We start from the raw sequence: 15,347 nt of genomic DNA on the forward strand, positions 1-15,347 counted from the left end.
CTGCCGTTGGGTACGTAGGGAATTTTCTCTGCTATTTGCTTGGCCACTATACTCAGCCTCTTTGGTTTTTTAACTAACTCTAAAGAATAACCGTAACATTTTCACTTTCGTAACTGTCCACCTCCCATGCTTACCTTGTAATCAAATATAGAAAATTAAGTAAAGAAGAAAGAAATGTGATGAAAGAACGAATAATTGTAGTTTTATGATCATTTTCAAGCGTTTGATCTGCTTCTGCCCAATGCCAGCTCATGAAGACACCGCAGCCAGACGGGAGAAGTGGGAAGAGACCCATTGCGCAATATCTGCAACCGGATGACGTACTTCCTCCAGCCGGCCACCTCTACATTTGAATTGGTGGCTATTTTCGGTGAGTTCGATTCCCTTGGGAGCCAATCACGGTGCAGCAAGCATTCTTTGTTTTGTGACAGCACACCCGTTTTGCCCAATTTACAAAGGCAAACTTATACTTTTATGTAAGTTTACTACTTTTTTGGTATTCACAAAGGTAAACTTAGACTAAAAATCTAACATCACTACTTTTCGGCATTCACAAAATGTAAACGTAGACAAAAAGTCTAACTTTATTTCTTTTCGGTGTTCACAAAGGTAAACTTAGATCGAAAGTCTAACTTTGCTAGTAGTACTTACCTTCGTGAGTACTAAAAAGTAGTAAAATTAGACTTTTTGGACTTACTTTACCTTTGTGAATCAGGCCCAGGATCTGGTACTCCTGACTCCCAACTTGAGGGCGTAGCCAAAACCTCTCTCCCAGGGATTACCACATAATTGTCGGGCAACAGCTGAGTTGGTAAGCCGAACCATAAACACGTGGGGCCTCATTTATGAAAAGTGACACATCGCTGCGTGAAAACAGCGATGCGTCACTTTTCACTGCGCACTCCTTGCGACACCAATGATGCGTCATATTTAATGTTGTAATGGCCGGATTTTCCGTTTAGATGGGATCAGCCCCTAGGGGCCCCTATAACCCAGCCAGAACGTACTCACCTCCCTCCTTAGAGCGTATTCACAATGGATATAGAAATATATATATATAAGTCGTACCTAAGGATAGGGAAATAGCAATGAACATGCATAGGTTTTCTACCATATCTTATTCACATCAGTTAGTCTCGCGGCCGCTCCGACCCAGACTGATCTACCCCAGGGCAGATATGACACACAATCCGGTGCGTCTACACATGGGCCTGCAGAACCCAATGCTCTCTTTTCCAAACGGTTTACAATCCGGCAAACCTACACGCTGGTAATCCCCCCCAGCGCTCTCACTTACACAAGCCACAATCCTGTGGGTATACGCGTTGGTAATCCACCCCAACGCTCTCACTAACGCCGCATATCAACGACGACCACATTCCTATGAACACCTATCGGAACAGTTTCTCCTTTGTCTACTTGGGATAAAACCATAATAGAATTTGGTACGGTTTCCAAATAGTATGATGTGCCTCTTATCCTTGGCATCGAAGGTCCACTTCGCCCCCTATTTATGTGATCACCACTTACCTGATTGGGGTTACTCATCCATTCAAACAAACAATAACCACCTAGAAGCCACGTTTACCAAGATTGAACAAGAATACTCGGCACACATCCGTTCACTAAGAACTAGGGTATTTATTGTCAATAAACACATATAACACAATACTATGCAACATGAACTATGCAAAGGAAAGATAAAGATTAGAACGTGCACTTATTATGGAAGGGGCAGATATCACCTTATTAATATGAAGTCGGGACTCGGCAGTCATCTAGGTTCCCTTCTCGTCTCTGTGTCTTGGCTCGTCTTGTAGTCACACCCCAGCCGTCACAAGCACACGTCTGCACCGCTAGGCTCAACCTCGTCTGCTTCCCTCCAAGCCACTGGAACCTTGCTGGTTATTAGCTACCGTGTCTCTCTCTCTCTCTGTTTCAGTGCGCTCCGCGCTAATTCTCCTTCAGTCTTTCTCAGAGAGTCTCGGTCTTAAATCTTTCTCGGACTTCAAAGATGGCGACTGTCTGCCATGAAATAATTAATAGCAGAGATGCTAACGGCTAGATGCCGCCTACGAACTAACTGTCGACTAACTAACACCTTCGCTAATATTAAAGCCTGTTCCTTCATGGAAAGCTACGGCCAGTAACCTGCCGGCCACCAAATTCTTGTACCTCCCCGTACCAAGGACACGTTCCCAGCCGGCTGGCCTGAAGTTGTGTCTTCGGAGTGGAGAAAAATACATTCCTTCGATAAGGGCCAGCCTGAGCCGGTTCTCTCCAAGCGAACAACAGCTTGAAACTAAAACATTACACTTGACCTAGAAGCCCTCTTGAGCTACCAGGCAGAGGGCAAAATGGAGTCTGTCTCGTTTAAGGCCTACAGGGCCTGCAATATATATATAACTCCATGGAAAATATCCTAACATGTTAGCAAATAGGCAAATCATGATTAATACTTATGTATCTATCCCCTAGCTTGAATTCATAAGCCCTATTCTCCAGCAAAGGGACACGAAAATACTCTACTATATAAAAGGCAGGGATCCTATTTATAGTCCTAATCCCTATGCTATAAGGGTGATAGGCTGGAGTCACTCTCCATCATTCTCCTTCTTAAAGGAGCCAGAAAAAGTCAGCCATTACATTACACCCCTTGACTCCAGTCTATTAACCACAAATTATATAGAACTCACATCAGTAGAAGAATAATAAGAAACAAAGTTAACTGACCTATGCCTCTTGCTAAGTCTACAAAACTGGAGCAGGGAAGGAATGCACTGAATAAAGCAACAAACAGCTATTAAAATACAAATGGTAACGATAACTCCCCCTAAAATCTGTCGTAGAGAATGCAAGTCGGGTAACCAATTAAAGAGCCAGTCAAATAAACCCTGATCGATATGTTGTCTAATTTCTGCAGTCAAGTCGTGGAGTTTGTCAATATGGGCTTGGATCGTTTTAGAATGGTCGGACAAATTAAAACAGCATAGGCCCTCAAAATCAGAACAGTCATGGCCATGTTTTAACAAAAGGTAATCAATTGCTGCACGATTCTGTAAAATCGCTCTACGTTCACCCTGGGCATCTAATAACAGGTCAGATAAAACAGTAGATGTTTGATTGATGGATTTAACCATCCAACAGGCCATCTTGCCAATGGTTTTTGCATTATAAACGGCCAATGCAGGGACTCCAATAATAGAAAAAGCTAAACCAAGGTATTCCGACTTGGAGAAAAGGTGAACAGAGGAATCACAGTCCTCATGTAGTGACATTGAATCTCGTATCATACGGGAATGTGAACTAGGATGCGAAGAAAACATTAATAAACTCAACCTAGTGATAGCACATGGACCACCGGAAATGTTTGCGGGAATATATGGCCAAGACGAATTCCCGCAGGAAAAGAGCCAGCCAGATGGTAACAGCATGGAACGATAATAACTAGGGGCAACCAATAAACGTTTACATGTCATATTGTTCTTAACAGAAAAACATGAACTTGGAAGTCTCTTTAAACACAGTAATCGTTGATGAGCTGAAAAAGAAGTTGCGGCCTGTATTTTCAACCTAAGACATTCGGTGATAGCTTTGGGGTCACATGTCATCATAAAACACAGGTCACCGGGAGTAATATTGAAAGTGGTAATTCGGGAAAGAATAGGGGTATCAAGGTCAGGAAGAACAGTACATAAGGGGCAAAATTCATGGGCCGCGAAATCGCCCAGAATAACATTTGGTCGGGCATTCAAAATATTAAAGACATGCCGTAAAGTCACAATAGATGCTGGGACGGCAACCAGGCAGGTCGCCAAAATATCAGTCACAGACCTCATGGGAGTAAGGCAAAAATGTGGAGAGTTCGTCACTCTCTTAGCCAAAGTAATCCAGAAGTTGGAAGAAGTAGTCCATGTCGAACGCGGAAATCGGGATTTCCAATCAACCGAAGTCGGTGGATCCTCTCCTCTCCCGGCGTAGCAGACCAAAAGGAGTCCAACGCCGACACATCCTGCAGCAGCAGTCCAAAGAATGATCTGAAAGAATACAAACACAGGCCTTAATCATTCTCGTAAGTAACATTTATCAGCTGGGACAGCTTCCCAGCTATCTTTCCCTGGCTTCATCACCAAAACGGTGTTGTCACGACCGGTCGCAATAATATCAGCCTGTTCAGGGGGATTTTTAGGCGATTGCACCCATATTTTAGCTCCAGGAAGATCAGACGATCCGAAGCCTTTTTGTCCTCGCACAGTTAGCAACGTTGGGGCAGAGCCTTTCTTGATCTCACCACTGAAAACAGGCATAATCAATAACTGAGCAACACGGTCAGACTTTTTGATCAATAAGTCAGTCTCACTGCTATTAAGCAAGAGAACCTTAATCTCTCCCTGATAGTCACTGTCAATTACTCCCCCGAGCACTTGAATACCTTTCAGGGCAAGGCCTGATCTGGGGGAAATTAATCCAAAACTACCGGCAGGTATACAGACACCAATGCCAGTTTCAACAATTATTCGGTCTTTTCCTTGTAAATTTGCATCATTTAAAGCATGCAGGTCTAGGCCTGCGGAACCTGGGGTTGCTCTACATGGAGCCAAAGCACCGGGGGTAATTTCCCAATACATGACAGTGTTGGATAGGGAATTAGGCTTTACATCAACATTTGGAGGAAACAAACGCATCAAAGGGGATTCAGCATGTAACAAAGGGCGATTATTTAAAATTAATAATGCCTGAAACAAAAAATCCCTCCAGTTCTTGTAGTGGTCATCCGTTAATTTACGTAATTGATCTTTTAGCAAACCATTCATTCTCTCAATCAGTCCGAAGCCTGTGGATAATATGGAATGTGAAACACCCATTCAATGTTATTTTCCACACAAAATTCCTGTACCAATCTTCCACGAAAATGGGATGCATTATCAGATTGAATTTGGAATGGGACACCATAGTACAAAATAAGCAGCTCCAGGGTTTTAATGGTATTCACTTGGGTAGCGTTCTTACAGGGAAAAGCGACCAGAAGGCCACTATAAGTGTCAACAACTGTGCAGACATACTGACAATTTTTGCTCATAGGGAGCGGACCAATGTAGTCAATCTGCCAAATTTGGGCGGGCAATTTTCCTCGATGTAACTGGCCTCGAACAATTTGAGGCACCTGCTTCTTTCTAGAATGTTGGCAAATGGGACAATGCAGAATTACATCTTTAATCAAAGAAAAAGGAATATGAATTCCTCGATCGGAAGCCCACCTGCTAGTGGCTTTCTCTCCAAAATGTCCTGCTTTCTGGTGGGCCCATTTCGCCAATCCCGCCAAATCAGAATCTTGCATATCCACCACTGCCTCAGCAATTTTAGATTTCTCATCTGCAATATTATGAAAGAATTTATCAAGGGAGTCTATTGGAGTGTGAGCAACCACGTGAAAGATTGTTACAGTACTCTGTGGGAGCAACTCCCAAATTTCTTGCCATAATTCTTTTCCCCACAATTCTTTTGAATGCAATTCCCAATTATGAGAATGCCATGTTGGTAACCACACCGCCAGTCCATTAGCAGTGGACCAGGAATCAGTGAAAATATGACAGGTGCCAGGTAATTCTTGTTTCAAAACTTGGTAAACTGCATAGAGCTCAGCATATTGACTACTCTTACCATCACCAGTTGTACTCAATAATTTCTGCGTGATCGGATTGTAAGACACTGCTTTCCAATGTCGTTTCTCACCAATGAACCTCGCTGAACCATCCGTAAACCACACATGTTTTCTATCCTCCGCGGACAGATCATCAAATGATTTACCCCACTTGACGGGAGATTCCTGCACTACGGGTACGGAACAATCACTTCCAGTCTCATTTGAGGGCGCCTGCGCCACTCGTTCATGCAAGACTGCCACACCTTTCGGACCCACACGTGCCCTATCCTGAATGTACCATTTCCATTTAATCACGCTCGCCTCTTGAGCATGTCCAATTCGATGAGATTTCGGAGAACTCAAAACCCACTGCATAATGGGAATTTCAGGTCTCAAAACCACAGCATGGCCTAGGGTCAATTGCTCGGTATCCACCAGAGCCCAGTAACATGCAAGCAATTGTTTTTCAAAAGGTGAATAACGCTCGCCAGCCTCAGGTAACTTTTTAGTCCAAAAACCTAATGGCACTTTTTGTCTGCCCTGCTTTTGCCACAGACTCCAATTTGCATACGGACCTTCCATGGACACATTCAAATCCACATCGCCTTCACCCACTGGCCACAAATCCAGAGCATACTGAATTGCTTCTTTCGCCAAATCAAAAGCATTCTGTTGTGATTCACCCCATTCAAACGCATTCTTCTTACGAGTGACTCGATATAACGGGGCTAAAATCTGACTCAAATGGGGAATATGCTGACGCCAAAAGCCAAACAAACCAATGAAACTCTGAGCCTCTTTCCTGTTCTTTGGGACTGCAAAATCTAGAATTTTTCGCTTCACCTGTGGGATCACTTCTCTATGACCTTCATGCCAATTAATTCCTAAAAATTTCACATTTTGGGATGGACCTTGTAATTTATCAGGGTTAATTTCCCAACCTTTTGCTCGCAAACAATCAAGGATCTGATCCAAATGGGACTGTACCTGATCTTGCGTCTCACCTTGAATCAAAATGTCATCAATATAATGACACACCTGCACCTGTGAATTAGCGGGAACCTCAGACAAATGCTCCGCCACCAGCCGGTGACAGATTGTGGGACTGTGTACATAACCTTGAGGAAGACTCCGGAACGTCATTTGACGTCCATTCCATGTAAAACTGAATTGTTCCTGGCACTCGGGGGCAATCGGAATTGAAAAGAAAGCATTAGCAATATCAATAGAAGCATACCATGTACCTGGATGCTTTTGAATTCTCTGAATCAAAGTGACAATGTCTGGTATTGCAACAGTCAATTTAGGTGTATGTTTATTCAGTTCTCGATAATCAACAGTCATGCGCCAAGAATTATCACTTTTGCGCACGGGCCAAACGGGATTATTCCAAGCAGACGTGACCGGAGTTATAACTCCCGCGTCAACCAAATCCTGAATTGTAGCATTAATTTCTTCATGACCTCCTGGGATACGATATTGCTTCTGAGAAACCACTTTCGTGGCTAGAGGAATCTTAATGGGGGGCATTCGCAAACGGCCAACCCGTACGGGTCTGGTCGAAATGTACTGTCTAGTTCCAAATTGATAACAACCATCATCCAGATGCAAAGTCATTCCTTTTAAAATGTCAATTCCAAATATATATTCCAAAAGTGGTACAACTAACACAGAGTATTCTCTACGAGGAATCCTGCCAATTTTAATTTCAAGTGTAGTTTGCACTGCGGGGGTCTCTTTACCACCTAAACCAGTAATTGTGAAAAACTGTCCTTTAAATTTCTTTGATTTTCCGTGGATTAAAGTGGCCTCCGCTCCTGTATCAACTAGTGCTCGGGCCCTTTGAATATTACGATGTTTCCAAAAAATCTCAATATCTACATAGGGTCTGTTGTCTCTGTGAGCCCACTTGTGTACTGGAGCTTGACCTATTTCCTAGTCATTTTTCCTGCGCTCCGTCAACCAAGACAAGTCAGGGTAAATACTCTCTGTTTTCTTTGGTATCAAAATGTCCTGTTCATATCTGTCTCCATTACGAAACGGATTTTTGTCATTTTCAAAATACTGTGAATTACGGTCAGAAAATCTATTACGATCCTCCCTTCTTTTCATTTCAGGGGAATAACTTCTCTCCTCTCTATATCGGTTGGAAAGACGATCATCTCTCCCCCTTTCTTTTTCCCCCTCTCTCCCTCTCTCGTAATCACGATGAGGGGACACATCACGATCATAACGCCGATCATCACGGCGTTCAGAATCCACACGTCGTCTCTCATCACCACTATCATCAGAACCACGATCATACTCATTCTTTCGGACACGACGGGCACCCTCCTTTCGATCCAAACCACGCTTACGAAACATATCCCATAAGCGATTGTTAGGCTCCCCGTCAATGTCCTCCCTTTTGACACCATCAGCAATGAGAGCAAGAAACATGTCACGTCTAGAGAACTTATAGTCCCCAGCAGTACGACCCTCAGGTCGAGATTGTCTTTCAGGTTTAAACCACTCACCCAGCTCACCCAGCTGACGAACCGATTCAAGCACAGCAGACAAAGGATTGCCAGTTTGATTAATCAATAAAGTCATCATGACCTGCTTGTAAGCAACAGGCGAAGAACGGATAATGCGATTACGCACAGAAGATGTTAAAAGACCATCTAGCAATCTGTCAGAAGTACTAAGAAAGATAGCAGTTTTCATGACTTCCTCCTTCAAACGTTGCGACGCATCGCGCAAAGTGTACCATGGCTTGTCATTAACAGGCCAATCAGATTCAGTAGGATATTTGTGATTACAGCCGTCAGACGCAAGCTGGAGCAAAGTAATTTGACCAGCACCATTATAGTTCCGAAAATGATCTTGAATAGTGGAATCAGAGCTCAAAGAGCAAAACCGTAAACAATCAACAGCATCAAGCATAATGCCGGCAGCGCCGAGTTCATAAAGGCGCACCATCCAAGTAAGCAAGGCCTCACCAGGCCGTTGTCGAAATCGTTGTAAAATGTCACTAACCTCCTGTTGAGTAAAGTCTTCAATACAATCCAAAGCAATACCACCTGGATTACCAGGGGCTTGTTGTCATTTGCGATAAAATACAGGATGAGCAGAAACCTCAGGAAGGGCCTCCGAGGAAGCCCGCATCTTAGATTTAACAGAACAATCGGGGCAAGATACGTCACCTCAATGGGAAGAGCGAGCGCGTTCGCCGTGAGCAACAGTATCAGTATAAGAAGCAAATTTACAATCACGTCCGGAGCGAGAAGATTCGCGCTTATCACCCTCCTCAGCCGAGGAGTCTGAAGCATTTGAATCCCAGATATTACCATCCCACTCATCAGGGTTCCAATCCATTCCGGCCTTTGCTGCGACCAGACGCACTTTTCGCGTAGATACACGACCACGACGATGTTTATACTTGTATCGTGCAATGCGGACCGCAGCTCTTTTGGCAATGGTCTGATATGTCTCAAGTTTATCAGCAAGCAATTTATTTTGACAGCGCAAAAGAGTATGCGCATTTTGCAACTCAACACATTGTCCTTCCATGTCTTTAAACTGCTTCTGCAACTGAACAAACCTCTCGTGAAGAATTCTGTATGCATTAAGAACAATCCAACCTCTGCGTCCTAAAATAGGAAGCTCATCACCCTTCACTACTGGCGCTTTCTGTTAGCACGACACCACATCGGCAGGCTCCGCCTGCTCCAAACACGAAGACCAATTTTCGCTCAAACCAGTAGAATCCGCCCACTCAAGGGCCAAAGCCTCGTAAGGCGTAGACTCCCAGCCGGGAATCTGAATAGGTAACTTAAAAACAGACGGCGATTTTTTCGCAAACATATTGACACACAAAAATTATATACACAATTATACACAAAATATTATACGTACGAGCCGAGCGCAAACCAACAAGATCAAAACAATACAGCGCACACAGGCTTCGTAAACAGTTCGTGACGCCAGATGTAATGGCCGGATTTTCCGTTTAGATGGGATCAGCCCCTAGGGGCCCCTATAACCCAGCCAGAACGTACTCACCTCCCTCCTTAGAGCGTATTCACAATGGATATAGACATATATATATATAAGTCGTACCTAAGGATAGGGAAATAGCAATGAACATGCATAGGTTTTCTACCATATCTTATTCACATCAGTTAGTCTCGCGGCCGCTCCGACCCAGACTGATCTACCCCAGGGCAGATATGACACACAATCCGGTGCGTCTACACATGGGCCTGCAGAACCCAATGCTCTCTTTTCCAAACGGTTTACAATCCGGCAAACCTACACGCTGGTAATCCCCCCAGCGCTCTCACTTACACAAGCCACAATCCTGTGGGTATACGCGTTGGTAATCCACCCCAACGCTCTCACTAACGCCGCATATCAACGACGACCACATTCCTATGAACACCTATCGGAACAGTTTCTCCTTTGTCTACTTGGGATAAAACTATAATAGAATTTGGTACGGTTTCCAAATAGTATGATGTGCCTCTTATCCTTGGCATCGAAGGTCCACTTCGCCCCCTATTTATGTGATCACCACTTACCTGATTGGGGTTACTCATCCATTCAAACAAACAATAACCACCTAGAAGCCACGTTTACCAAGATTGAACAAGAATACTCGGCACACATCCGTTCACTAAGAACTAGGGTATTTATTGTCAATAAACACATATAACACAATACTATGCAATAGGAACTATGCAAAGGAAAGATAAAGATTAGAACGTGCACTTATTATGGAAGGGGCAGATATCACCTTATTAATATGAAGTCGGGACTCGGCAGTCATCTAGGTTCCCTTCTCGTCTCTGTGTCTTGGCTCGTCTTGTAGTCACACCCCAGCCGTCACAAGCACACGTCTGCACCGCTAGGCTCAACCTCGTCTGCTTCCCTCCAAGCCACTGGAACCTTGCTGGTTATTAGCTACCGTGTCTCTCTCTCTCTCTGTTTCAGTGCGCTCCGCGCTAATTCTCCTTCAGTCTTTCTCAGAGAGTCTCGGTCTTAAATCTTTCTCGGACTTCAAAGATGGCGACTGTCTGCCATGAAATAATTAATAGCAGAGATGCTAACGGCTAGATGCCGCCTACGAACTAACTGTCGACTAACTAACACCTTCGCTAATATCAAAGCCTGTTCCTTCATGGAAAGCTACGGCCAGTAACCTGCCGCCCACCAAATTCTTGTACCTCCCCGTACCAAGGACACGTTCCCAGCCGGCCGGCCTGAAGTTGTGTCTTCGGAGTGTAGAAAAATACATTCCTTCGATAAGGGCCAGCCTGAGCCGGTTCTCTCCAAGCGAACAACAGCTTGAAACTAAAACATTACACTTGACCTAGAAGGCCTCTCGAGCTACCAGGCAGAGGGCAAAATGGAGTCTGTCTTGTTTAAGGCCTACAGGGCCCGCAATATATATATAACTCCATGGAAAATATCCTAACATGTTAGCAAATAGGCAAATCATGATTAATACTTATGTATCTATCCCCTAGCTTGAATTCATAAGCCCTATTCTACAGAAAGGGACACGAAAATACTCTACTATATAAAAGGCAGGGATCCTACTTATAGTCCTAATCCCTATGCTATAAGGGTGATAGGCTGGAGTCACTCTCCATCATTCTCCTTCTTAAAGGAGCCAGAAAAAGTCAGCCATTACAAATGTATGACGCATCATGTCGCAAGGACTTACAGATACGTCAGTATTTCTGACGTATCTGTAAACACAAAAGTGAGGCATTGCTGGAGTGTGTCACAAAAGTGACGCAACTCCAGCAATGCGTCCTTTCACATGGGGAAAGCCCCATGTGAAAGGGCTTGCGTCAGTCTCACGCCTGCTGTGAGGCAGGCGCAAGATTTTGACGCAACAGCATCCTAAAAGTGACGCAGTGAAATCTCATAGATTTCACTGCGTCACTATTACGAGGCTTTTTGCGGGGGAACCCCCCCTCTGCATACATTATACCTGACGCAGGTATAATGTGGCGCAGGGGTTTAAAAAGTGACGCATCTACCTAGATGCGTCACTTTTTAAATATGGCGCAACAAGGCGCATGTTTTACGCTGACGATGCGTCACAAAAAGTGACGCATCCGCAGCGCAAAACTGACGCAAGGCCTCATAAATGAGGCCCCTGCTTTTTAAATCTTCACTTTTCCCCTTTAGCTGGCGGTTTACCTGTCCCTCTCCGTCAGCACTGGGGCCGGTTCACACTCCATAAGACCTATAACATGACGTAATATTCACATCAGGTGGTGATCATGCAAGCAGTCTCAATGTAAGCTGTAACCTCTGTGCTCCTGAAAAGTGACTGGAAAAAATCATTCCTCCCCTTGTTCGGTATCTCACATATGATCTAGATCCAGAAGTTAAAAGCCACCGATTTCTCCTTGGGAATATAACCGATTTCTAAAAAAAACTGCCTATGGCTCATATTTAGAAGTACTATTTTGCCAGCAGGATTTTATATATTAAAACCGACTTTAAAAAAAACTATCTATGGACATAATAGCATTGACAAGATCTGTTTAATCTATTTAAAAAAGCACTTTACTTTATCAATGAATAGCACAAGGTTATTAGTGAAGCATAAATCCTTGTGCAGAGACCTTTCGAACAAAAAGAATAAAAATAATATATATATTGCAATGATTTTAAATATGGCAGCATAGATTTTTTTTATTCAGCTTCTCCATTTAATATTGAATGATGCAGTTTATCCATCACTTAACCCTGTGCTTGGTTTTCAGAATCCCATGTTCCTCGTCTCATTGGCTTTCACCGGGTATTGCGAGATCCCCTCCCTGACCAATCGTAGCTCTGAACCGAAATGGAGAACGCCTTCCAAAGTCGGCCATCTTGCACCCTGGGAGCCCGAACCTTGTGCTTCCTCCTCACAGGTGAGTGGATGTGAACTTATCACGAGGAGCAGATGAAAGTAGTTTTGACAGTTAGCGCTAATAAGACATGGGCTGCACAGAGGCCCCTCTGCGGAGACTCAGGGCCCTGATTCACAAAGATTCTTACATGTAGTAAAGATGTGAGTGTGCACTCTCAGCACTCGGGCCCTGATTCACAAAGGTACTTAAGTATGGTAAAGTTATGAGTGTGCACTCTCAGCACTTAGGGCCCGATTAACAAAGGTGCTTACAAGGTGCTTACATGTAGTAAAGTTACTAGTGCGCACACTCAGCACTCGGGCCCTGATTCACAAAGGTACCTAAGTGTGGTAAAGTTACGAGTGCGCTCTCTCAGCACTCCGGGCAGATTCTCTGCATGGTGCATTCTGCCCCGAATGAGGAGATTCCCCAGCGGGTGCAGATACTCTGCCCTCAAAACTTTACTACACATGGGTATCTTTGTGAATCAGGCCCTCAGCGAGCTGTAAATCCTAGAGGGCCTTGCCGTTGTCTAGTCTGCTTGGCGTGGGTGACGGTCTTTCGGCATTCGTGGGAGATCCACTTGAAAGTCTTTCGGAGGATGCAGAGAGAGTTGAAACAGGTTGAGGTGACGGCGTTGATCTGGCGGGTCATGTTGAGGGATGAGTCTAGTATGATGCTGAGGATCCTGGCGTGGGTGGGTTTCCGTGAGCAAGGGGCCACCAGGTGTTGTCCCAGGCGGTGGAGGAGGATCCAAGGACGAGGACCTCGGTCTTCTCCAAGGTCAGCTTTAGGCAGCTGTCGCTCATCCAGGCTGTGACATCTTTCATTTCTTCTTGGAAGCAGAGTCTGGTGTCTTCGGAATTCTTTGTGAGAGGGGGGATGAGCTAGGTGTTGTCGGCATAAGATACTATGCTGACCCCATGCTGTCTGACGATGACGGAGAGGGGGTCCATGTAGATGTTGAAAAGCGTGGGGCTGAGCCACTAATTCTGATCGTTCTATGGATGAATAAAAACAGGTTAAAAGTACTTTCAAAGTGGTAAAATCCCTGGCAAGCTCTAACTCTGCTCAACAACCAGGAAGGCCTGGCAATAACCATAGTCCTTGTCAGGGTGAGCCAGAAAGTCCACCAATTGAACTTGTGCTTAACCCTCTGGTAGCTTGGCACAAAAGCTTTCAGGCTTAAAACATAGAGGCCCTGTGTAAAGTATGTATACAGAACACAAACGGTAACAAAGTGAAAACACAAAACAACAGAAATCCCAAACCAAATTATAGAAATAGAGTATATTTTAATTTAAAAAATGACATCAAAATGAATTAAGTCCATGCATTTGAACAGGAGTTATGAATTTTTAAGTTTTAAGCGTAAAATAATACCTAAAAGATCAAAACACCAAATGTGGGTACCTGGTTGCAATTCGAAAGTTAAGGCCGACCGTGAGGGAGCACGCTTCAGCTACACAGGGTGGATTTGGCTCTGTCTCAGCTTAATTTCTGAGTTACAAGAACTTTTGAAGAAAAGTTCCTCAGAGAGTAGAGTTCAGCAGGGCAAGGCAGCCGGCAGTGTCTGAGGAGGAGACATCATAGTCAGGAAGCCTCTGGTCAGGATTGTGGTGAAGATTTCTACCTTCTGACTTTGTTACTTTGTTAGAAGTCAGAAATCTTCAGCGGGTTGAAGCTGCAGGCTCCACAAGGTCAGATAGAATTCGATTCAGGACAGGGTTTTTACAGTGAAGGAAATACTGGGCGCACTGCTATTGGTTGAAGCGCAGAAGGTTTTTGTGCTAGTATATGAAAACAATAGGTGCAGACAGGTGAGGGGAGAAGCCCTATAACCCCTCCAAAAGTGTGTGTTGCGAAACACACGCTATAACAAAGTAAACAAAAGCCACAAGGTCAGATACCTTCGCTGACAGGTCCCGAAGAACAGGATTTGCTGCTGCAGAGAAGAACATAGCGGGAGCTACCGCAAAGTCAGGTCAACCAGCAATGCACCCTGGGCAGATCGACTGGTAGGTCGGCCCAAGTCTTATGTTGGTTCTCCTGGAACATTTTGGTGCAACATTCCTAACTTTTATGGTTAGTAAGGAGCAGCACCTTCAACACCACTTCCAAGGGTTCCGAACTGGTATTCGGACTGCTCATATCAACACTCCTCTCTCTCCTAAACAGGGAAATATTGGTTCATCCCCAATTGGCATATTTAATTTGCTTATAAGTCCCTAGTAAAGTGGTAATGCACGTACCCAGGGCCTGTAAATTAAATGCTACTAGTGAGTCTGCAGCGCCCACTTGAGCAGCCCTTTAACCACGTTTCATGACTGCCATTGCAGAGCCTGTGTGTACAGTTTACACTGCCATGTCACCTAGCAAAATAACCTTTTCCCAGGCCCAAACCATCCCTTTTTATACATATAAGTCACCCCAAAGGTAGTCTGTGACCAGCCCAGAGGGCAGGTTGCAATGTATTTAAAAGGTAGGATGTGGTTTTAGATTTTACATACTCTGGCAGTAAAAAACTCTCAAATTTGTTTTTCACAACTGGAAAGGCTAGATCTCCCATAGAAGAACATTGGGATTAACTTATTACATTTTATAACTGTAATTTCCAATTGGGAAGAGGTAAACCCTTCAAGTCTGGTGTCTCTGGAATCACAATTCAAATTCCAAACTGGTGAAGTTTGATTATAGATTGCAATTCAGAAAATCGTGCTTTTAGAAATGTGGCATTTTCTTGCTTTAGCCTTGGGGTGTCTGTAGCCTGCCTCTGATCACACAACTGTTGGGACTTTGTGTTTTCC

The 15,347-nt window shown here is 44.2% G+C and overlaps 1 protein-coding gene across 3 annotated transcripts in view; it reads left to right on the top strand.

The window, feature by feature from the left end:
* LOC147706642 (pregnancy-specific beta-1-glycoprotein 11-like) overlaps nt 1–15,347 on the top strand; it is a 205,885-nt gene that overhangs the window by 180,883 nt on the left and 9,655 nt on the right. For 2 of the 3 annotated variants that reach the window (XM_086933130.1, XM_086933129.1), the window contains 2 exons: nt 249–370; nt 12,412–12,561. In XM_086933130.1, the coding sequence (XP_086789256.1) occupies nt 12,492–12,561 (70 nt within the window). In that variant the 5' untranslated portion in view covers nt 249–370; nt 12,412–12,491. Of the gene's footprint in view, nt 1–220; nt 371–12,411; nt 12,562–15,347 lie in introns of all 3 variants that reach the window. The other variant, XM_086933131.1, reaches the window with a different exon arrangement.

The sequence above is a fragment of the Lissotriton vulgaris genome, chromosome 7, assembly GCF_964263255.1.
Source record: "Lissotriton vulgaris chromosome 7, aLisVul1.2, whole genome shotgun sequence".
NCBI classification, from domain to species: Eukaryota; Metazoa; Chordata; class Amphibia; order Caudata; family Salamandridae; genus Lissotriton; species Lissotriton vulgaris.